Source organism: Malaclemys terrapin, chromosome 1 (genome assembly GCF_027887155.1).
Source record: "Malaclemys terrapin pileata isolate rMalTer1 chromosome 1, rMalTer1.hap1, whole genome shotgun sequence".
Lineage (NCBI taxonomy): Eukaryota > Metazoa > Chordata > Testudines > Emydidae > Malaclemys > Malaclemys terrapin.
The window spans coordinates 289,863,966-289,888,879 of NC_071505.1; the positions used below are offsets into that span (position 1 = coordinate 289,863,966).

The window sequence follows — 24,914 nt, forward strand, 5'->3', positions numbered from 1 at the left end:
TCCCCTCCACCCCCCCCCCCTTTTTTTTAAATTGTAGATTAAAAAGAAAAGTATGGAAAAGGCAAAAGAAGAAGAAAAAATGTCAAAGGAATTCGCAGCAATGGAGGAAGCTGCACTGAAAGCATATCAAGAGGATCTGAAAAGGCTTGGAGTTAAGTCAGGTAGTTCCTGTAGCTGCCAGAAAAGGCTTAAAGGCAGCAATAGAGATAATATTGAACAGGATTTTCTTTTGTATTAGTTTTGCAGAAACTCCAGAATTGTGTTTACATTGGCAAAAATGGGACATATAATTTGCCACAGTGTTAGCAATAGTGGAAGCTGTGAAGTTGTGTAAGCAGGGTTTTTACCGTCATGTCTTCTAACCCCTCAGGACACTTCAGGTGATAGAAAAAGTGCCTAAGCACTATCTACTGTACAGTTTCTATTATTACAGTTACTGGTGGAGCTGCAACAGTCATTAATTATGGGTCCCAATTTTCCCAATGGAGACAAGTGCATAGCTAATAGTTGAGCTTGCATCCATCACTTAACTGAGTCCTTTTTTCTTCTTTTAATCTCCTCCCATTTTAAAGTTGAGCAGGTGCTTTTGTTCTGTTACCATGAGGGTAAACCACCATTTTTTTAATTAGTCCTGTTAGTTTGAACCCTCCATGGAGACTGTCTCTTCCATAACTCTTCTTGTTTCTAGCTTCTGTTGACTCCATGCTCAATAGCACTGAGGTAATCCTTGAATTTAGATTTTTTAGCTTGTTTCTCCTGGTGATTCTCAGACTGATTCATAATAGTATAGTGTTATACTAGAAAAGCTTTTGATATCTCGGCTCTCTGTGAGCTGAGAGGTGAAAACATTATCTACTATCATGAAAGAAGAAACTACTTTGGACTAAGTTGATATTTGCTGTTGCCTGTATGAGGAATGCCCAATAAGTAAATTCTGATTATAACTCTGAAAAATATGGGTGTTATTTTCTTTAAGATTCTATAGGTCCCAGTTCAACACAAAGTAAACAGGAGGAAAAGAAAGAAAAGAAGGAAAAGAAAAAAAAGAGAAAAGACACCTCAGAAGCGTCATCAGATGAAACAAAGGAATGGGTGCAAGGACTTTCCCCTGAGGGTTACATGTATTACTACAATACTGTAACCGGAGGTAAATAATGGCAAGGAACAAATATTGATCTAATTATTCCCTCTGAACAAAGCAGGGCGCCATACACTTTGCTAGCCTTCCACTATCTGTGTTGATAGGTTGATTATTAGTGTGTGGACAATTATATATTATAAAGTCATGACTTTTATAATTATGTGAGAGTGTCCAGAGCTTAAGATTTTTGTTAATCAGTAAATAACAGGAGAACTCATGGACATTCCTAGAAGTTCTTGACACCCTACAAAGATTATATTTAAATGCACAGAAGGGCAATCCCCTCTCCACCCCCACCCAAAAAAGGGCAATCAGAATCCACTTTATCAGGGCTCAGGTATAAAATGGGTAATTATTTGAGTACCAATAGTATCTCAAGGTAAATGAGATAATGAGATTAGACTATGATTACTGGGTTTCTTGTTTACCTGCACAGGATTAAACTGGTCACCTTATTTGGGGTCAGGAACACAGTGTGTTGATAGGGCCTTAATGAATGTGTTTGCTGTGGAGCACTGAAGGGGTCCTATATTATGATTAGATGGGTAATCTCACACGGTTTCTCTTAGGCACTGACATTGGTGTAATTCTCAGTTCTTCCTAACTTCCAAACCGTAAAAGTCTTCTGTTTCTCAGTCTCTCTTGGCTGATTGTCCTATAAGAAGATATTTTAAATGTACTATAACTATATATCAACTATAATGCAATAGAAATTTACAAGTCATAGTAGGACAGATTGTCATATCCTTACTCCACATTTAGTTTCAGTTACTTCAGTGGGACTACTCTTGGGTTACTGTTCAGTGGAGTAAGAGGATCACAATCTGACCCAGTGTGATTTCTTTTTAGATGAGTAATACATATATTAGTGATGCATGGGTGAGCATACACAACTGCAATATGTTCTAGTAAACTATTTGTCATAATAGTTGATAGTAAAAATTGAAATGGTTTTATAAATGATAAATGAAATATGTTTCTGTTTAAAGAATCACAGTGGGAGAAACCTGAAGGATTTCGAGACAACTCTCGAAACTCACAAATGGTAATCAAATGTTATCTGTACTACTTCTTTGTTCTTATGGCTTTCTTTACAAAACTTTTTGCTGCCTAATTGACTTATCTCTCATGCATGTATTATTCATAATACTGAATTCAAACAACCTACATTTTGTGGATCTTAGAAAAATATATTGTAGCTTGAATACATAGAGCTGTGAAACCTACAGTTAAGGTTAAAACTCAGCTTTCATTACCAACTCCTGTTTTCAGTTGCAGATAACTTTTTTAAAATTATTCTTTTGGAGTCAAACTTTTGATGCTGTGTTTCAGCCAAAAAAGCTGAATCTTTCTGTAAAAAATCAAGCAAATCCTGTTCCGCCTTTTGCAAATTAGTCAACGCAGTAAAAAAATTATATGTTCACATTTTAAAATAATTCATAAGATTCTTTTGCTTGGAAATGGCTAATGTTTTAAACTTTTTACATGTGGCTAGTTCTCCTTTAGGAAACATTTGTAGGGTATACATGCAGTGTGTGTGTGTGTGTGTGTGTGTGTGTGTGTGTGTGTACACGCACCCAAAAACTATGTTAAAAGAATGTTAATGTTTCAAAGTCAAGCACTCAAAAGTTAAGAAATGCCAGAATTAAGTTTGCCTGAGCAATTCCACCTATAAACAATTTAAAAATTTGCTTGTTTCTTTTATGCAGATTAAATAACTTCTATTCATTTTTTGAAACATTAATTGGAGTAAATCCTATGCAACTATGTAGTGCAGTATTTGTGGAACTCCACAGTGCTGCATATATGTGTTTCTTGCAGCTATATAGTTGCACAGTTGTGTTTTTAATTCAGCTCCCTGATTTTAGAGTTAAAGTTTCAGCATATCTAAGGTAGTGTTGCAGTTTATGGAGTTGTACAAAATGCTGCAGAATCGTTATTTTCTAGTTTAAACTACACTGAGGAAATTAAATGGGAAAACTAATAATAAATAATGTGTGTTAAAATTGCAAACAAAAGATAAGCAAACGAAGTAGGAAATTCTAAAAGCAATGGCGCCTTCCCCATGTTGTATGTATGCTGGGTTACTAGTTAGGTTCTGAGATTCTCCTTGATTTACAGCCAGCAGAAAGTTAACTTCCTGAAGAAAGAAGGAGAAAGAGCTTTGTGTAGCTCGAAAGTTTGTCTCTCTTTCATCAACAGAAGTTGGTCCAATAAAGATATTACCTCACCTACTTTATCTCTCTGTATGTCCATCAGCATTTATATATCTCTTAACTTATAACTAAACTTCAGAAAGTTAACTTTTTGCTTAGACCTCACACAAACATACAGGGTGGAGTAATAAACCAGGGCTGTGTACTGAAGTTTAACTACTATAGTGGTAAGAGCTATATAAATGCTGATAGATGTAGAGAGAGACAAGGTGGGTGAGGTAATATCTTTTATTGGACCAACTTCTGGTGATGAGAGAGAGACAAGCTTTCGAGCTACACAGAGCTCTTCTTCCTTCTTCAGGTTAACCTCCTCTATCTAAAGAAGTTTTGTCTCACCCAGTCTGCAGTGTTTTCCACAAAGGCTGGTTGTGATCTTGTTTTCTTGAATGCAAACGTGCTGTCCGTTAACTTCCGATGGGCAGGATGAGGGGGTGTCTTCTTTGCCTTCTACATATACCTCCAAAGTTCATTGTGGTACATGTGGCTTGTTTTTCCTGTGTGCTGCTTCCCTGTTGACTTCACATCTCTTTGATAACATTTAACTTTGTATGTTAGTGGACATCCATTGTGTTAGTGTGCAATACTTAATTTACATCCCGACAGAGAGATATACATACACCTCTACCCCGATATAACACGACCCGATATAACACGAATTCGGATATAACGCGGTAAAGCAGCGCTCCGGGGGGGTGGGGCTGCGCACTCCGGTGGATCAAAGCAAGTTCGATATAACGCGGTTTCACCTATAACGCAGTAAGATATTTTGTCTCCTGAGGACAGCGTTATATCAGGGTAGAGGTGTATCTTACCTCCTGGCTGGAGGACAACCTGTTTGTCACCTCTGCTGGTGAATAATGCCTTGCTACAGTCTTCAAAAACATATTTTGTGTGTGTGTCTGTGTGTGTTAGAGAAGTATTTTGTTTGTGTGAAGTCTGTATGTGTAACTCCTTACAAAGTATCCGTACATACATTTCACAATGATGTTAATGACCAATGTGACTCCAGCTTTCATTCAAGATTCATATTCTTTGGTGAACCAGAATGTACATACCAGAATCAAGATATTCCTGTAACCCCCCTGACAGTTGGCATTAAGGGGTTCTTGGGTCATACCATGCGTAAAGTTAAGCATATGCGTAAAGTTAAGCATATGCGTAAAGTTAAGCATATGCGTAAAGTTAAGCATATGCTTAAGTGCTCTGCTGGATCATGTTGTTTTTCTCCAACCCTCACAAAACTTTAAATCTGCTAGATGAATTTTTCTCAGACTTTCTGAGAACTTTTCTGTTAACTTTAGGTCAGAAACCAACTATTGAAAATGTCAACTCAAGCAGTAAAAACAATGAGGAGTCCTTGTGGCACCTTAGAGACTAACAAATAAATTTTAGTCTCTAAGGTGCCACAAGGACTCTTCATTGTTTTTGCTGATACAGACTAACACGACTACCCCTCTGAGACTCAAGCAGTGAATATTTTGGAAAGCCACAAGCATGTGAAAATAATAATGGGTTAAGTTGTAATTTCAACTGTTTGGCAACCTTAACTACAGTGATTGCTACTGAGCATCCTATTTTTAAAAACTAACTATTTGTATATATGTGTGAAATATGTGTACCTGTAGAGTGTCTGTGTGCATGTTTGCACATGTATTACTTTAAGTTATAAGGTCCCTATCTAACTCCCAGCAGAGGCAACGGGGAATTTTTCCAAAAACTTTAATATGAGTTGGAGCAGGCCCTAAAAACATCATAATTATCATGACTGGAAAGTACTGGAGGGCTGAATATCTTTATAGTTTGTCAGCAATTATTTGGTTATTCATTAAAATTTATTCCACTAATTTACTTTCTGTGTGTTTTCATTAGACAGGAGTATGGGTGGAAGGAGTCAGTGAAGATGGTCAGACCTACTATTATAATACAGAGACAGGAGGTAAGCAACATAGATTTCACAATTGAGCTCTTGTCTTGAAAGAGATGGTTTGGATTTGTTTCTTGTTTTTAATAAAACTTTCTTAGAACTATTTCAAACTTTTGAATCTTTTGAAAATGTAGTAATGGCTAAATTATGCCTGTTGCTTAATTCAGCGTTTCCCTCAGCTGAGAATCATCTGATGCTTTATGCTTTGTTAAACCACTCCTAGTTTTGTTGGCCTACAGGCAAATCCTTGATGGCATGCAAACATAATAATTTCATATATGTCTACCCATTCAGTTTGTAACTGTGAAATATGGGTAGTCTATATACATAATTTTATTTAAAAAAATCTTTGTTTGGAAACCAAAGAGGGATAGGCTCTTGTTTTGTTTTGTTTTTTTGCTGTAACTTTAGTACTACAATTGTTGTTATTATTATTATTATTATTATTATTTATAATATAGTAGTGCCTAGGAGTCCCAGTCATGGACCAGTACCTCATTGTGCTAGATGCTGTACAAAAAACAGTCCCTGCCCCAAAGAGCTTACAATCTAAGTATAGGACTAGAGACAACAGATGGATACAGACAAACCGATGTGGGAGTATAAGGATACACTGAGACAATATTGGTCAACATGATAGGCTCTTGTCTCAGGATGCCAGCAACCTAGTTGTTGTCAATTTTTTTGCAGGCTTCCTGGCAAAAGAGTTTGAAGGGGGATTTAGTTTTGTGGATGTTTGCAGGGAGATTCTCCAAAGCATGAGTGGCAGCATGGGAGAAAGCATGCGGGTGCTTGTTTTGAAAATGTAACAAGTGGGCAATGGAGGCTGGCATCTTGGACCGATCAGAGGAAGGAGTCAATCGTTGGATACTGAATGAGAAATGATAGGAAGGGCGGGGATAGGTCGTGAAGGGCCTCGGAAGTGAAGACCAAGTAGCTAATTTTGATTTGATAGAGAAGGAGAAGACAGTAGAGGGATGCAAAGATAAGGGTGACATGGTCAAAGCAACAGGGTAGGGAAATGATCTTTGCAGCAGCATTCTGAATAAATATCAGTGAGGCAAGATTGCGTTTGTCAAGGCTAGAAAAGATAATGATGGAGTAATTGATGAGACACAAGATCATGAGAGCCAGGCCGAGAGTGTTAGCTGTGTGGAAGGATAGGAAAGACCATATTTTAGAGATGTTATGTAGAAAGAATCTGCAAGACTTAGATGTATCACTCATGTGAGGACCTAGAGAGAGGTCCCAGTTGAAGATGATGCCTAGGTTATGGGCCCAAGTGACAGGTGGGGTGGTGATGTTGTCCACAGTGATTGAGAAAGGAGTCGGAGGAAGGGCTTGCAGGTGAAGATTAAGAGCTCTGTTTTAGCTATGTTGAGCTTGGGCTAAACCTCAACGAGGAGATGTCAGAGAGACTGTCTGAGATGTTAGTTGGACAAAAGGGACAGGTTTGGAGTAGAGAGGAGGATCCATGAATCATCCACACAGAGATGGTACTGAACTTGTGTGTGTGGTTGAGATTACCGAGAGATAAGGTATAGATAGAGAAGGGAACTAAAGACAGAGCCTTGTGGAACTCCCACAGACAGTTGGAGGACAGATGAGGAGGATCCTCCAAAGAACATACTAAAAGAATTATTGGGGAGGTAGGAGGAAAACCAGGAGAGGACAGAGTCATGGAAGCCAAGGGAGAACAAGGTTTCAAGAAGATGATCATGGTAAACTGTGTTAAAGATGGCTGACAGGTCAAGGAGGATGAGGATGGAGTATGGTTCTGAGATTTGGCTAGGAAGAGGCCAGAGCAAAAGGTCAAAGAATGGAAGCCAGATTGGCAAGGATCTAGGATGGAATTGGAGAAGAGGAGCTTGAGACAGCAATTGCAGATAGCATGTTCAATGAGTAGGGCTCTACCAAATTCACAGCCATGAGAAACACATCACAGACTGAAATCTGGTCTCCCCCGTGAAATCTGATCTTTTGTGTGCTTTTACCCTATACTATACAGATTTCAGGGAGGAGACCAACGTTTCTCAAATTGGGGGTCCTGACCCAAAAGAGAGTTGCAGGGGTGTCGTGGGATTGCCACCTTTGCTTCTACGCTGCCTTCAGCACTGGGTGGCCGGAGAGCGGCAGCTGTTGGCAGGATGCCCAGCTATGAAGGCATTGCCCTGCCAGCAGCAGCGCAGAAGTAAGGGTGGCAATACCATACCATGCCATCCTTACTTCTTCGCAGCTGCTGGAAACGACTCTGCCTTCAGAGCTGGGCTCCTGGTCAGCAGCCACCATTCTCCATTGGCTAGTTTTGAAGGTATCGCCGCCGCCTGCAGCAGTGCAGGGTAGCAGTACTGCAACTCCCCCTACAATAATCTTGCGACCCCTCCACAACTCCTCTTTGGGTCAGGACCCCTACAATTACAACACTGTGAAATTTCAGATTTAAATAGCTGAAATCATGAAATTTACAATTTTTAAAATCCTATGATCATGAAATTGACCAAAATGGACCATGACTTTGGTAGGGCCCTATCAATGAGCTTAGAAATGAAAGAAGAAGGGAGATGGGGTATTAGTTGGAGAGGCAAGTCTGGTCAAAGATGGGTTTTTTATAAGATAGAAGAGGCTGAAGCATGTTTGTACGTGAGGGGAAAGACCAGAGAAGAGTCAGCGGTTAAGAAAAAAGTAAAGGGGGGAATGAGAGTGGGCTGTCTTCACTGATACACTTTACATACTCTCTCTAGCAAGCTTAAATTTCCTAAAATAGAATATATACAACTTGGGAAATTATAGAGTAAGATTTAGATTTTAAGATAATCCAGCCAGTGAAAGAGAACCAATTTCCCCATTACTTCAATAGTGGACTGAATTTGATATTTGACCAGTTATTTTATTATTGATCATACATGTATAATTATCTGACATGAGTGTAGGATCAAATAATAATAGCCTGGATTGTTTCCTCTTACAGAAATACCAGTGGGAGAGATATTGCAGTGATCCTCTAAGAGGGGGGAGGGATAACTCAGTGGTTTGAGAATTGGCCTGCTAAACCCTGGGTTGTGAGTTCAGTCCTTGAGGGGACCACTTAGGGATCTGGGGCAAAATCAGTACTTGGTCTTGGTAGTGAAGGCAGGGGGCTGGACTCAATTACCCTTCAGGGTCCCTTCCAGTTCTATGAGATATGTATATCTCCATATAACAGTTTTCCTTAATCTCTTTTCTTGCATAATGCAGCTTTCTGCACACCCCCTCAAAACGGGCAACTGTTCTGTCTCTAAACCTTACTGATCTTTGGGACTCATAGTAGGACAGGACTGGCCATGTGCAGATTCTCTGCTTTTGTCCCAACTTCGGGGTCCCTTTGTGCTCCCAGGCAGTATAGCTACAATCAAGCCATACTGTTAAACTAATAAAATAATACCAACAGGATCTTATAAGAGAGATGAGGCAAAATGCCAGGTTTATTGTAAATACAGAGAGAGAGCGAGAAATCAAGATATGCAATTCAATATTATTTCACTCCCATTCCTTATTCATTCACACACGTTCTGCAGAGTTGTTATAGTTACCAGCCTAGAGGTTGCTCATGGCAAAGTACTGGCCAGGTAGCCTGCACACGAGGGTGGAGCCGAGTCCTTGTCAGATGCACATTTGATGCTCCTGGAAGGTGGTTGCAGAACCAGACTCAAAGTTTTCAGTCTTTAGAGTCTGTTCTTATAGGATTTTGTCCTTATACAAGTCTATGGGAATTGCTTCATCCTGCTGATGTTGTTTGAGGTGATTATCAATCAGCAGGTGGCACATCCCTAATGTCTGAGTGTTATCTTGTTCTTGGAGTCTTCAGCCCTTCTTTCGGGGGGGCACTTGGGTGGATTCCGGACTGCCCTGTGGGGTCATCCAGTTATCTCCGTGCTACGTATTCTTCGGCCAATCGAGACTGAAGTTGTAATTCTTAGGCTGGCACTTCCCTAACCATTCATTCTTTATCTAAATCAATTTATCCTTTATCTAAATCAAGCATCCATTAACATACATCCTCTATTTTAACATACATTTATCACTTATTACTTTACTATTTCTTACTTCTAGCAACTCTCAGGATGTTGCAAATCTACTTAAACTTTAACATACATAGCAAACAAGTTAAAAGTGGTGTTCTGTTTTGAAGAACAATTACAGTTGTTTTTGCAAAGCCTGATTCCTTTTTGAGAACAGACTTTCTGTCTTAGGATGTGTTAACACAATTAGCAGTTTGGCCTTGCCTGTTTCTCACGGAGAGGGAGAGACACAGAAATGGAAAAAGCAAGAGGCCTAAGCTGTGGGGAATTCAATCTTACCCCTTGTCTCTCTTGGCCTCAGACTTCTTATACACATACACTTTACGGTTTTAATACAGAAATTCCCTGATATGGTCCAACAATACTGCCAGGGACTTCTGAGCCATTAAGCTGTTCTTAGAACTCCACCTTAAAAGGCAATCCCTAAGTCCAGAGAGAAGGATAGAGTGGAAAGATAATGCAGCATCATGCTGCATTAACTGGGCTGAGCAGCCTAGTTAACCCTGGAGGGTGCCCTAGCAAATTGTCTAGGCAACAACACAAACTTTGTGCATGTTGCAACTGACCTCCAGCCTCCGACCCCAGCTTGACTCTGACCCTGACTCTGGCCTCCTGACTCTAGCATGGTACTTCCCTGATCTTGGTCTCTGACCTCAGCCTGACTCTGACCTCAATTCTTGCTTATTTGAACCCGGCTCTAGCAATTCCTTCAACCTCTGCTCACTGACTACTGTCCCTGATGTGTGGACACCAGCCCCGCTGTGACCGCTAGTGCAGACCGCCTATGCCCTGGTCCCTTACAGTTTGCCCAGACCCGCTTCCTACCCCCTTTGCGGGAGCCCCTTAACAGGGATATGGAAGGGACGGGTCTACCATCTCCCACGGGACCCCATGGGGTACTAGATCTGCAGGAGCGGGTCGTGCAACTCCAAACCAAGAACCATCTGCTCCATTCCCAAGTGGCACAGCTCCTAGTGGAAAATTAGACACTCCGTGAGCTGCTACTACAGTCCCAGGAAGAGAGATCTGTGCTCCAGGCTTGGGTTGGGTCACTGCTCTCTGAACAGCGTCCAGCAGTACCACTACCCAAATGTTTTGATGGAAACCACCAGAGGTTCGGGGGTGCCTGAACCAATTTTCTTTCTTTTTTCCACCAGCCAGGCCAGGGTGGGACTAGTGATCAGTTTGCTAGCTGGAGAAGCACTGGATTGGGCCTCCCCCATGCTGGAGCAGGACAGCCAGGTGTTAACAGACTGGAACACCTTCCTTTGAGCATTTTCTGCACGTTTGATGACCCTCATCACACTCACCCAGTAGAAGCCACACTACGAAGGCTCCAGCAAAAGCAAGAGCCAGCTGCCTCGTATGCTGCCTAGTTCCATCACCTCATGGCTGACATTGAATAGAATGAGGCAGCCCAAATTCTGCGTTTTCGGTATGGCTGTAGTGAGGAGGTAAAGGATAAGCTAACCCACGTTGAGACCCCAACCCACTTGGATGCTTTTACTGACCTCTTTCTCCGCATCAACAACTGGCTATGTGAGCAAAAGGAAGAGAAGAGGGGCACCCTGCCACCACTTTGCTCAACACCACACCAGAAACCCCAGGGCCCAACTGTGAACTGATGCAGGTTGATCTAGGTCACCGAAGCTTGACCCTGGAAGAAAAGAAATGATGACCGCACAGTAACCTATGCATTTATTGCGAAGCACGAGGACATGCCGTCGCCTCTTGTCCATTGTGGACCTCAACCCGCAAGGAATTGGGAAGTGAGCGAGCCCAGGCCCTATGGTGGGGGAGAGGCAGCCTGGGCACCACCAGGGTTCTATGTTCTGGAACTACTCCCCAGTCCTCAAGAGAAACTTGATCCAGGACACGCAGGTACTCCCCACACTTCCAAGTATGAGTAAAGTTACGTACCATGAATGAGGCTAAACTGATTCCCCCTTAGTGGGACCTGATTGATTCCAGGGCTACCAATAACATCATAGATGCTAAAGCTGCTTGAGCACTACAAATCTCCCCTCTGTTTAAAGCCTACATCAGTCCTTGTAGAGGCAATAGATGGATACATCCTGTCCTCAGGACCAGTAATGCAGGAAACAGAACCCCTAGAGGCTGTAATCCTGGCCCTTTGGGAAGTGCTGCAGTTCAATATGATCCATTCTCTACACTGCCTCCTAATTCTTGGAATTACCTGGCTGGAGCAGCACGACTCTTGCATCTCCTGGAGAGAAAAAAGGGTCCGCTTTCCCTTGGAATATTGCTGAAGGGTCTGTCTGTGTGCAGCTGGCTTCAAGCCTCCCAGTCCCCGTTTCCTGTAGCCAATTGGAAACAACAGAACCTGTGGGGGAATGCAAGATGATGGCGGCTAACCGGAAGGAGTCAGTCCCAAGCTTGAGTCCCCATCTTCCTGAAGAGTATTGGGATTATGCAGACATTTTTTAAAAGAAAAATGTAGACACGCTACCTGTGCACCAAGACTACAACTGCCCCCATAGACCTGCAGCCTGGGGCAAAGGTCCCTTATGGACATATTTATGCGATGTCCAAACCAGAACTGGCAGCCCTTCGTGTGTGCGTCCAGGAAAACCTGGACAAGGGCTTCATCTAGCACTTCACCTCCCCAGCAGGGGCTTCGGTCTTTTTCATTAAGAAAAAAGACAGAATGCGCTAAGCCTTTCTATAGACTATCGGGCCCTAAACCAGGTGATGGTCCAAAACCTGCATCCTCTGCCCTTAATATCAGAATTACTAGATCATGTGTGGTCTGCCAGAATTTTTACCAAACTGGACTTCTGGGGTGCTTACAACCTAGTGCACATCAGGGTAGGAGATGAATGGAAGACTGCCTTTCAAACCCCACTATGGGCACTTCAAATATTTAGTAATGCCATTCAGGCTAACAAATGCTCCTTCAACCTTTCAACACTTCACGAACAACATATTTCGAGACATCCTGGACCAGTATGTAATCATCCATCTCAATGACATACTTGTTTTTCAGATAATCCTGAGCAGATTTGTTACCATATTCATTCCATCCTGAAAAGACTACAGAAGCCTGGCCTTTTTGTGACATTGGAAAAATGTACCTTTGACCAGTCCTCCACAGAATCCTTTCCCCAGAAGGAGTCAGGATGGACCCTCGGAAGGTAAAGGCCATCCGCAACTGGGCAGTGCCCTATTCCCTCCGGGAGTTACAGTTCTTCTGGGCTTTGCAAATTTTGCCAATTGTTCATTACAGGTTTCTCAAGGTAAATAGCCCCAGTAACCAACCTACTCTGCAAGGCCATCAAATTTGTTTGGACACGTGAAGCTCGCCATGCTTTTGAACAGATCAAGGCTGCTTTCACCACTGCTCTGCTTCTAGCACACCAGGACTCGGCCCAGGCATTCATAGTGGAAGCCATGCCTCCAACATAACCATCGAGGCCATAGTGTCTCAGAGGCATGGTCCACAGCACGTGTTGCACCCCTGCGCCAACTACTCCTGAAAACTCACCCCCTGAAGAATGGAATGATAAGATAATAAATAAGGAACTGCTCACAATTAAATTAGTCTTGGAATTCTGGCACCATCACCTCGAGGGAGCCCGACACCCAGTGCAAGTCTTTTCCAACCTTAAGAATCTTGAATATCTGATTCAAGGCTTGAGCCTTCCACAAAGATAGCTCAGGTGGACATTATTTTTCTCTCAGATCAATTTCATTATCTATCACCTATCACCTGGGAATCCGAAATGGGACGGCCAATCCCCTATCCCAAAAGGGGAATACTACCAAGAGGGCGAGGGGCCTAATCAAAAACCACCCCATCTCCTGAAAACTCTCAAATTCCTTAGTGCACAATACACCAATAGCAGTTTTAAGTGCACTGTTAAACCATATTAGAATACCATTTATTTAAATTTTTTGGGTTTTCTATACTTTCAAATATAGGGTTAGGGCTGGGGGCTCTGGGCTACAGCCCAGCTCAGGGCTTCAGCCCCCCGGGGGCACGGGGCTCAGGAATTCAACCCCTGGGGGTCTTGACACTTCAGCCCCTCTCGGGGTGTGGGGCTTCAGCCCAGTTTGGGGCTCGGAACTTCAGCTGTTCTCACTGGGCTCCAGCCCCCTTGCCACCAGGGAAACTGCAGGCTGGAGCTGCTTCAGCCCCCCCCGCTGTCCATGGAGCTGTGGGCTGAGGCTTCAAATCCCCTCCCCCCCCCGCCCGATGCCTTCTGCCCCGCCCAGAGGCATGTGATTAACACATTCAAAAAATTAACTCGTGAATTTTGCTTTCAGTTAATCACAGCCATTAACTGCGATTAATTGACAGCGCTAGTTGCTGATTTTCCAAAGTGCTGGGGGGGTGCTCAACCTCTGGCTCTGTCCCAGACCCCACCCCAACTCCACCCCTTCCCCCAAGGCCCCACCCCCACCTCACCTCTTCCCGCTCAGTTCCGCACCCTCTCCCGAGCATGTTGTGTCCTCATTCTTCTCCTCTTCCCTCCAGAGCCTCCTGCCTGCACACAGCGAAACAGCTGTTCGTGGTGGGTGGGAGGCACTGGAGGGGGGAGGTGCTGATCCGTGGGGCCTGCTGGTGGGTGGGAGGCACTCTGGGGGGGTGGGGGAAAGCTGATAGGGCAGCTGCTGGTGTGTGCTCAGAAGCCATCATTTTTTCCCTGTGAGTGCGTCAGCCCCGGAGCACCCACGGAGTCGGCGCCTATGCTGGTTTGAATCTTTAAAAGAACTTTTTTCCTTGGGTGTCAGAATTTTGAGTTAAATACCTGGAAACAAAGAGGTTTAAGCAATCTAACTTAAAAACCCTTCTTCACGTGCAAAAAAATTGAACTGTGTCCTTTTTTTGATTCGTTATGATGTATGAAGAAGACTTGAAAGGATGGCTTTATTTCTTTATTTGTTGTTGTTTTTCATCCATATTAGAAATTCAGCATTTGTCTAGGCTTGAAAAGATTCTAGGATGGAGAACTAGTGAAATAATGCCAAAAGACCCAAAAGAATGAAAGTTAAGCTACTGAGAAGGAAAGTGATTTTAGTCAATTTCTTGTAAAAACTCTTTGCTTTTTGTTTGTTTGTTGTTAACACCTATTTAACTGTAATAACTAATCAACATTTTGGAGAAATGAATTCTTTCTTAATGATTAAAGAACCTGCCCTTCACTTAAGTCTTCAGAGCATAGAATAAACATCTGAGACTACTGACATTTCTCCAGAAAAAAACAGGGAAAATCAGACTTGGCAGTCTTGATATTTCTAAGGACGCAGAAAAATAACTCTTCTCAGCATATGTAGCCTAAATATGCAAAAAGATGGGTTTTGGTTTGGGGTTTTTGTAGATTTGTTTGCAGGTCATTTGTCAGTGCTCTCTTTTAAACTCCAGTTTGTATTTTATAATTTGTGTTTTGTTACTTTTGACAGTTCTACATAGTTGTGTAAGCTGCATGAACAACTTCTTTGTAACTATTTTGCTTGGTATTATTTTATACCTGTTGGATTTTGAATTACCATTCATTGTGACCACCAGACAAATATTTGTGGTTTTAATTTTCAGTGCAATTTAACTCTGTTGGAGTACATGTCCTCTTAGTTAACCCAGTGTTCTAAAGAAGGGACAATTATCAACAAAAACTCTGTTTTGTTGTTAACAGCTTTGAAGGCCACTAGATGTCAGTACAACACACCTAAATAAGAAAGCTTTTGCTCTTTGAAGATAATAAATCTTAGAAGTGTATTTGTTAAATGTTTTTAATTAATAATATGTCTAAAATATGAAAATAATGTCAAAAGTATGATAGTTTTTATTAATTTGAGAGTCAGTGTACTTTCCAGTGTTATAAAAGTGATTTGGCTAGTCAAATAGAATCTGTCTATGCAAACTCTTCAACTAATTGCTGACTCTTCAAATGAATGCTGGCAATTACTTGGTTTTTCACTTAATAGTGGAACATTTTATTAAAATCAGTGCATTTAAGGCAATTAAGTGATGACATTGGGATTTTCAATATGTGGATACATCCATCACACCATCTCACTCAACAAGTTTACTGGAACATCATTGTTTAATTCAAGATAAGGTCATGTCCCTCAGCTGTTTGAGGGATTTCCAATAAATCAGGTTTGGATATGTAAATGCTGCTTTTTAATTAAAGAGCCTTAGTTCTATGGCTGTATGCTACTGAGGCAGCTAGCACTGAGGAAATTGATAGATGTTTAGTCTGTAAATAGGGATGCTGGCTTTAAAATCTGTGCGGAGGGCTGGGACACCATATCTGAATATGTTAGAGTAATCAGTGCAAGAGATGGCAAATGCATGGTCAAAGGTATTTTTGTAGTGGGGAACAGTGTGGGTTATAGCTGTGTTAATTATGTTCACAGTTACATGCCAAAGAATCCTAATCCATTATTAGGGTTGTTATAATTAAATTATCCAATCTGAAAAGAGAACTAATGGTATGTAAAGTAAATAATGTATAGTAGGTTGGACAGGTTTAATTGAAGTATTTCTACTTTAAAGAAAAGATCAAATGCATAGTAGAGGACAGGATACAGCAAGTCTTTTCATAAGTTGAGTGGAACTGTCATGAAACTTGTGTTTAAAAATAAAATATTGAAAAAGTAATTTTGAGAAGTCTAGAAAGAAAACATGAGAAAAAAAGAAAAGTGGAAGGGCTTATGCTAAATTCTTTACTGTATTTTTCACATGGAGCATATGGTACTGCTTAAGGTTAATGTTGTCAAAGTGGAACTGATGTAAGGCCAGAATTAAAACATGAATAATGTGACTGTCCAAATATGTTGAACAGTATCAACGTGGGAGAAGCCTCATGGTTTTGTTTCATCTTCGTATGAGAGCAATAAAGATGACAATCATCCTGAAGAACACACCACAGCGGATTCAAAGGGATCTGAATCAGATGCTGAGAAGGATGGTAATAAAAGTGAAGTACAAAAGCCAGAAACAAACTTAAAGGTAAGTTTTTTTTTTCCATCAGATTTACTTTATGTACAATATTAATGTTCCGGAATAACGTGATTTCATCTTTCTGGGTGGCTATATTGATTGTAGTTAGGTTAAACCTGATTGACGTTGATAAGAATTAGCACTTTATAATGCTTGAAATGCAAAATAAATAACTGTTAATCTATAGGAACATCAGCAGCACTGTTACACCATGGAAGATAGACTCTTCAATGTGGGTGGCTTGGATGTAGCTAGAGGTGCTCATGGTTTCCAAGGAAGGGCATTGGCATCCCCATTAGATGATCCTCAGATTGATATTGACTTCAATATGTGGCTATAATTTTTGGCCCATATTCTTCAAAGATATCTGCTTACAGTGGGACACCACAAGATCATGGCCATTGTCTGAAAATTTGACACTTACAGGCTTTCCTATTAATTGTCCGACAAGACCAATGGTAGGATAAAAGTACTGTCAAAACTAGATACTATGTCTTCATATTAAAGTTCACAATAAAGGCTGTAATTTTAGGTATGGGTAGATAAAAATTTTCCAGTGCATTTTATTTTGAGTCCAGAAACAGTAACTTCGGCTTCCAAAGATAGTGTTTTTATTTAAACTGTGAAAATACCCAGATACAAATGCTTTAAGGTATTATTCCAATTTTCTTCCCCCGTTGTGTACAAAACTAGTCAAAGTTCTACCAAATGTTATCCATAAGAAAGTGTGCAAAGAATATTTACTTAAAATAAGAATTAAAAGTTAAATATATATGATAGAGCTTTGTTTTGTAAATGTGTATGTGGTATTCCACTCATTTTCAGCTGTGTGAGACGGGACCTTTTAACTATAGCTTGTTCTAATGATTGTTCTTCTTATGCATGTATTGAATGACTGTCTCTTTCTGAATGGAGTAAGAAGCTTGTGGAGAAAAATAGTAAAATTCTACTAAAATATTGTTTCTTTATTGCTTTTGATTTTCCTTGGTTGAAAAGTATAAATAATAGATGTGAAAAAGAGCAATATTCTGTTGTTTCATTTAGGCATTTTTGCTGAAGGTGAGTTTTTTTTCTTCCTTAGATGAAAAGAGACAGCGATGAAGAAACAGAGGAAGAGAAGCCCCCCAAAGTTAAAAAGATAAGCCCTTATGGAGAGTGGCAGGAAGTTAAACAAGAAACTGATGTTGCTCAGGATGAGGCCCCATCAGTTCCACAAGTTACCTCCCACAATGTATCTAAAAAGACAAACCCTTATGGAAACTGGGAGACAGTTACAGAAAAGGAAGATCCATAGTAAGTGTCCATTTACCACTATCACCTTGCTGTTCCAGAGGCCCTATCTATAGGGCCAAAACCTGCATTCCTCACTCAGGCAATATTAATACTCAAGTCAGTTGGAGTTTAGCCTGAGTAAAGATTTAAGGGTTTTACCCATGGTGATTATTTAAAAAGTAGTTTTCAGTCTTTTTTAATGCTGAAGTTCATTATAATCACAGGGTAAACTTCACAAATTGCTGGTGATGGTTGTTTTCAATGGATTTAGTATTCAGATGCCATGGGCCAGATTTTTAAGTGTAGTTTTGTAGGCCCCATTCTGGGTGTGAATGCAAATTGTCATGCATACAATTTTTTCACCTTTAAAAATTTGGCTCTGTATATATTTTTCCAAAAATTCAGTAATATTTGATCAGAGAAGCAGATGATGCTTGTTGAACTCTCTCTCTGTGTAAAAATTATAGGCTAAGTCCGGCCCATATATTGCTACATATCTAGTAAAATCAGGTATTCTGCTTGCTTACACATTCATTAGATTAAACATGACCCATGTGGTCTCATGTCTTGGAGGACATGGTAGGGCCTTCCCATGTTGCTTCTCTACAGGCAGCTATCTTTTCAGATAGTTGTTATTGTTTATGAGTTTCCCATATGATCTTTTCATAAATTAATTAAAATAATGCATTTTACTAGAGTAAAAATAGTCACTTATTATTAGTATAAAAATATCTTTCACTGTTAACAGTAAAAATATTTACTAGTTGCTACAAATTGCTTGTGTTATCCTCAAAAATATGGGAATTTGGGACTTTGAGCAAGGCAATTTGGAGTTTCTTGGGTTCCGTTTCTGATTCTACCCAAAACTCGCTGGTTACCTTGTGGCAAGTCACTAAACTTCTTTATGCTTAAGTTTCCCTCTCTGTAAAATGGGGATAACACTTTCATGTCTCAGAAAGGTTAATTAATAAGGATGCGTGGATCCTTAGGTAAATGCAAAGTTGTACTATTGTTGGACCATCTTATTGTTCAGTGTTTACACAACACCTAGTGGGATCTGGTCCATGAGTAGGACACCTAAGCACTACCGTAATGCAAATAATAATAACAAATTCAACATTCCATAGGTAAGGATCATAGTATAATGTCACTTGTTCAGCTCAGTATAGTTAAGGCTGCCACTTTTCCCTAATTTCTTAAGTTTTCATGTAAGATGGTTGTCTGTGGACAAAAGAGACTTTGCTCAGTTGCATGGGGAAGACTTGCCCTTCGTTGTCCTTTCTTCAAGAACTTCTGCGATGCAAGTCTTCTTTGTCTTGGTGGCAATTTAGCAAATTCTAATCAAAATGTTTATTCTTTTGTGGGTTGTCAGGTGCAGGCTGGGTTACCTAGGGTTACCATATTTTGTGCCTCCAAAAGGAGGACACTCCACGGGGCCCCGCCCCCAGCCCCGCCCACGCCCCAACTCCGCCCCCTCCCCAGCTTCCCGCGAACATTTGATTCGCGGGAAGCCTGAAGCAGGTAAGGGGGAGTGTGGGGGGAGGAGGCGCGGCCCAGGCTGGCCCCCCGGTGGCTCCAGCCTGGGTCGGCTTGGGCCCTGGGGTGCCGGCCCCGGCCCCCGGCCCGCCCAGCACTGCCGGCCCCCGGCAGCCCGGCGCACCCCCCGGCTCCCGGCCCCGCCTGGCGACCCCGGCTCCCGGCCCCGCCTCGCGGGCCCGGACCGGCTCCCGGCTCCGCGGGCCTGGTCCCCCGGCTCCCGGCCCCACGACCCCAGACTCCCGGCCCCGCAGGCCCGGCCCCGCGACCCCGGCCCGGCTCCCGGCCCCCCGGCTCCCGCCCCGGCACCGCGCCCCCGGCTCCCCGCCCGGCCCCGCGCCCGGCCCGGCCCGGCACTGCGACCCCGGCTCCTGGACCCCGGCCCGGCACCGCACGCCCGGCCCGGCTCCCGGCCCGGCACCATGCCCCCGGCCCCGCGACCCCGGCACGGCCCCGCACCGGCCCCACACCGCCGACCCCAGCCAAAGAGGCCCCGGCCGAGCACCACCGAGCCCTTTCTTCCGATTTTCCCGGACATGCCCGGCTTTTGGGAATTTCCCCCCGGACGGGGATTTGAGCCCCCAAAAGCCGGACATGTCCGGGAAAATCCGGACGTATGGTAACCCTAGGTTACCTGTGGTTCTAGTATAATGGAAGTGGGGAACAATGGCAAAAGGCACTCTCATACTCCAGAGGTGAGGGATGACTTTTGATTACAGGAAAGACGCAGTCACATCTTCCATTCATGGAGTGAGATGCTAGGCTTATCGTGAGAGGTTTTCAGTTTAACCCACAAACATTAATTAATATTTAGATTATGGCAGCACAGAACCTTGATCAGAATTAGAGCCCCATTAGCTTACCCACTGTAGAAACAAAGTGATAGAGCTCTGCGCAGATAAAAAAAGGTGTATCTGTATCCGATCCACGATCCGCAAAAATGGTCTGTAGATATCTGCATATATCTGCGGATTTTCAGGGCTCTAAAAAGCTCCACAGGTCACTGCACAGCAGTGACACAGGGCTGTGTCAAACCCCCGATCACCCCATCACCCCCATCCCCACTTCTCACCAGAGACCTGTCCTCCCGCCTGCTCCTCCCCTGCTGTACCTCCTTCCTCGCTCCAGGCAGGGAGGCTACAATTCTGGATTCTTCTATGCAGTGCTGCCATCCCTGTGAGGGGCTCGGACACCCCTACGCAGTTGCAGCGGCTCTAATGCACGTAGCCATTGCCGCCTGCTCATTTAAAGAACAACCACACCTTCAAAACGGCGCTTGGCTCACTCCCTTCTGGGAACTCTAGTTTACCTCCTCCCTCCAAGCAAGCTGGGGACTACAACTGCCAGAATGCCCAGCACACTGCTGCGTGATTCAGAGAGCCAAGTTGGAGCCTGCAGGCTGGGTGACACCCTCGCTGTTCTGGTGTTTGTGTGCTACAGAGCCTTGTGCGGATACAAATTTTGTATCCGCATCCACGCTGCAATACGCAATAATGGTCTGTGGATACAAAACGGATACCCATGGATTTACAGGGCTCTAGTGGTAGAGACCATCTTTCCCTGAATAGCTTATAATTGAAGTTCATTTCAGGGACTTTAAAGGATTTTTTTTTTTAAAGTTCCCAAAGTCAGTTGTAATATATATTTAATGACTATATATATTGTCACATGCTGGGGTGCAATCCAGCCCCGTGAGGGGTTGCGTCACCGCCTGCCCTGCAACCTTAGGTGCTTCACAATGCCTTGCTATTGCAGCTCCCAGTCAGGACTACTCACAAACAACCTAACAGCATGCAGGTCACACCCTGAGTGTCTGTTTACCTACAGCCCTGGTCCAGCAACTCTGACCCCAGCAGCCTGTAAGCAACACTCTGCTGACACTCTGGCTTCCACCACCCAACACAATCCCAGTTCCGAATTTTCCCAAAAAACTGAGTTCTGCACTGTTCAGCCATTTCCTGGACAGTTCCGATATAAAGGTCCATTGTCCCTGCAAAAGGTCAATATTCAACAGTTTGCTACTTTACCTGGAGTTACCAAACATTCAGTTTAAACAGAGCACGGGATTAGTTTAGATTAAAAATAAAACAAGTTCATTTAACTACAGAGAGAGAGAGATTTTAAGTGAGTACAAATATATGATATTAAAGTCGAAAATGGTTACAAGGGAAATAGATAAAACGCTTTCTCTTAGCTAAAACTTAACAAGCTAGACTTGGTTCAAGGCAAAATCCTTACCACATGTTCCCAGCAATCGGGCTGACCAAATTCTCAGGTCAGGATCTCCTCCCAAAGCCAAAGGGCTGGTTCCTTTGTCTTCTGAGGTAAAAGAGAGAGAAAGATAGCTTGGGTTTTTCTGCCCCTTTCTTTTATAATCCAGTTAACCTTTGAAGTGGATTCTTCTGATGGTTATTACTCAAAGCAAAGTTATTCAAACTGTAAAGAAGGCAACATGGAGCCTGGTGATGAAGGAGGCTCCAAGTTCTTTCTTCTCACGTGTTTGGTGAAATGCAAATTTGCTTTGCTTCCTGCCATCTCTTCTCCCTGCTGTCTCGAGGACTCTGTTTACTACTTATATGTACATTGAAGTCAACACTCAGTTCTGCATTCAGTATACTCGTGCCTAGGCAGGGCAGTGTAGTTTTGAACATACGTGAAGAACATCATACAGGGATATTTCATAACTTTATATATACTGTTGCTACATACATTTCACCATGATATTATTGACCAGTGAGTTATTCGTTTTCAAATGATGCCTCACAAGATGTATTTTGTACAAAGATTATTATAATAGTGTGTAGGGTGTGAATTTATGAGGCTAAACCACTGTGTGTTAGAATATATTAATCTTCAGGAGCACAGGCTTTTAGTGTGGTGGAGATTAGTCTAAAGCAGATACAAAATATTCTGTATTTCCCTCCTTTCTTCATTAACCCTCAATCCAATTAATGGATCTGAGCAAAATTACTTCAAAAGTTCTTTTTAACCCCAGTATGATAGAGCCCATGGAATAAAGTGACTCTTTTAGTTTATTTTTTTAATGTAATGACATTTATTCATTTATTTGTTTGTTTGTTTATTTGGTTAGGTGACATGACGTGACGTGACTTCTGCAGTGGCTGGTGTGGCTGACCTGGGGGCCAGCCGCTCAGGCGGTCCCGGGGACATCCACATCAGCCACTGCTGAAGTGGCTCCACAGCCAGCCGCAATGGCACTGCTGAAGCCGCAACTGGCCTGTGCAGCTGGCCCTGGGGACCACCTGAGCAGCGGTCTTGGGGGCAACAGGAGCAGTGACAGGTGGGCGGCCCCAGGGGCAGCCAGAGCAGCTGCTGCTCAGTGGCCCCCAGCAGTTGGTGCTGCTGAACCTCGGGCCCCCCTCCCCCAAAGCAGCCCCCCCCCCAAAGCAGTGGCCCACCCCTACCCACCAGAGAAGCACCCCTGCACCCTAGCTAAGATTTAGTCATGGGTATATAGTACAAGTCATGGACAGGTCATGGGCCATGAATTTTTGTTTATTGCCCATGACCGCTCCACGACTTTTACTAAAAATACCCAGGACTAAATCATAGCCTGATTTATTATGGATATAACATCTCTGAGGCTGCGCAGCAGGAAAGCTGTACCAAACAAATTACAGATTTTTTGCCTCCAAGGGCTTACCGTTTAGTGGGAAAAGCTGGAACTGTGTGGAACAATACAGAAACAATGGCAGCTGATGATTGCAACTCAAACCTTGTATTTCTTAGTTGTTAGGTTTAAGGTCTTATCCTGAGGACTGCTGGCTACCTGCAGCTCTGGTTGACTTCAGTGGTGGGTGTAGCTGCTTAGCCCCTGTTTAAAGTCAAGCTCATGTGACCTGATCCTGTGTGCTTTGGCAAAACTCCCTAGTCATGTACCAAAAGATTGTTCCATTAGATGTTTACCCTGCAAACACTTACGCACCTGCTTAACTTTACACATGAGTAGCAATAATGGCTATTATAGGACTTACATGAGCAAAATGCTTACATCCTTGAGTGTTTGCAGGATAGGGGCCCTAGTTTGCTATTTGTCAGCTCACCCAAGGCAAATACAGTATTTATTTTAATGCCAGATTATCATGGTCATGATGAGGATGGGCAAGTAAACTTGTGCCAGGGCTATAAAATTTCCTAACAATTTTGTCGGGCCGCTATGAAAATAAAAGTGCTGTCTGCCATCTGTGGTGCCATTCTTGTTCTTGTCATCTAGTAGTTGTTGTTTTTTTACCTCCTCTCCTAGTGAAAAAGTGGACTTAGAGCTTCCCAGTACAGAGAGTGACTATCTCCCTCTGCCAGTGCTCCAGGTTCCAGAGGATGCAAAAATGATATTTAAAGAAAAAACAGTCACCTCCCTTGGAGACCTGACAGAAGAGGTGCCGATCTTCAAAAAGAGAAAATTTGAAAATGGAAAATCTAGAAATTTACGACAAAGACCAACTGATCAGTAATAAATTAACAAAGCATTTTAGATGCTGTTTAAACGAGAGAGGGTGAAAAGTTACTATTTTAAACAAGCTTTTTTTAAAGAAAATGTTGGTTAGAAATTAAGAATTTATAGTTATTCAAAAATGTATTGAATGTGGATTGTAATAAATTTTTTATTTTTATGTTAATGTGATTATATTTTGTTTTCTGAATGGATAATTGCACAATTTATGCAGTGTTGTAAATACATTTATTTTTTATTTTAAGCCTATCTGATTTCAGTTTGCTCAATGTGTGCTACTTAAAATACAATATAATATATAAGATTTTGACTACTCTCCTAGGTATATGGGAATACATCAATGCATAACTTGGAAAAATATGGTACAGAGCATGTGTGTGAACACAAGGAGTGGATAAGCGGCAGTCCACAGGTACCCATGTACTAGAAAGTAGAATTAAGACCCAATATGATATAAGCAGAGTGGTCTTCCAGCAAATAAGCTTTGATTTAATAGTTACAAAATTGAAGGTGATGCAAGTGCAAACCAGTCCACGTATAATTTGAGATTTTCAAAGCCAAGGTAGGGGAGTGAGCCACACAGATCCCATTTATGACAAAAGCGAGTTTTGAAACTTTTGAAAATCTCAGCCAAGTGTTCTAACTTAGATTCATGGAAAGCAAGACTGTACATACATGATAAATATATTGCAAGTATACAGAGATTCAAACCTTGTTCTGATTAATCTGTTTTTCATGATACCATGATAAGTACCACCTCTGTGTCACACGTATTTCTATGGTATCTTCCCCATTGTGTTTTTTACTGTATATTTTTGTGTCCATGATTTTTCCTCCAGTTACACATTTATTTTCTTTCTTCTCTCCATATTTTCTTTGTCTGTTTCCTTGTAAGTCAGGAATGGTCACACACAGTAGTTTCATGAACAAGTCCTTCAAAGTTGGAGTCATGCTCCAATGCAAGACACTATTTTAGTGGTTGTTGCTTGTGTGAAATGTTCAGATGAGTGCACTGCCTAGCTACACAGTGCTAGACTACTGATCATAGAATCTGGTAGAGACCAAGTGAATAGTGATCCCAACGTGTGGACGTATGTTAGGAGAGGAAAACAGAAGGATGATAGACATAGTTGATTGCAGGGCTGTCACAGAAAGCTGCAGCTTGAAGTCCATGACGTAAATGATTAAACACTTTCTTAAGGTTAGTGTCCTAAAATTCACAAATTGAGTTGATTTCTATTTTTTCAGATGATAGAGTGGTCTGTGTTTAGCATCATCAAAGTCCATGGACTGCAAAAGATGTCAAGTATCAGGGGGTAGCCGTTTTAG

The 24,914-nt window shown here is 42.2% G+C and overlaps 1 protein-coding gene across 1 annotated transcript in view; it reads left to right on the forward strand.

Moving 5' to 3' along the window:
- WBP4 (WW domain binding protein 4) overlaps positions 1–24,289 on the forward strand; it is a 35,707-nt gene extending 11,418 nt beyond the window's left edge. Inside the window, exons 4-10 of the mRNA XM_054013878.1 lie at positions 38–161; positions 977–1,147; positions 2,131–2,186; positions 5,227–5,293; positions 16,149–16,315; positions 17,388–17,599; positions 23,379–24,289. Of these exons, the coding sequence (XP_053869853.1) occupies positions 38–161; positions 977–1,147; positions 2,131–2,186; positions 5,227–5,293; positions 16,149–16,315; positions 17,388–17,599; positions 23,379–23,586 (1,005 nt within the window). The 3' untranslated portion in view covers positions 23,587–24,289. The remainder of the gene's footprint in view (positions 1–37; positions 162–976; positions 1,148–2,130; positions 2,187–5,226; positions 5,294–16,148; positions 16,316–17,387; positions 17,600–23,378) is intronic.
- The last annotated feature ends 625 nt before the right edge of the window (positions 24,290–24,914 follow it).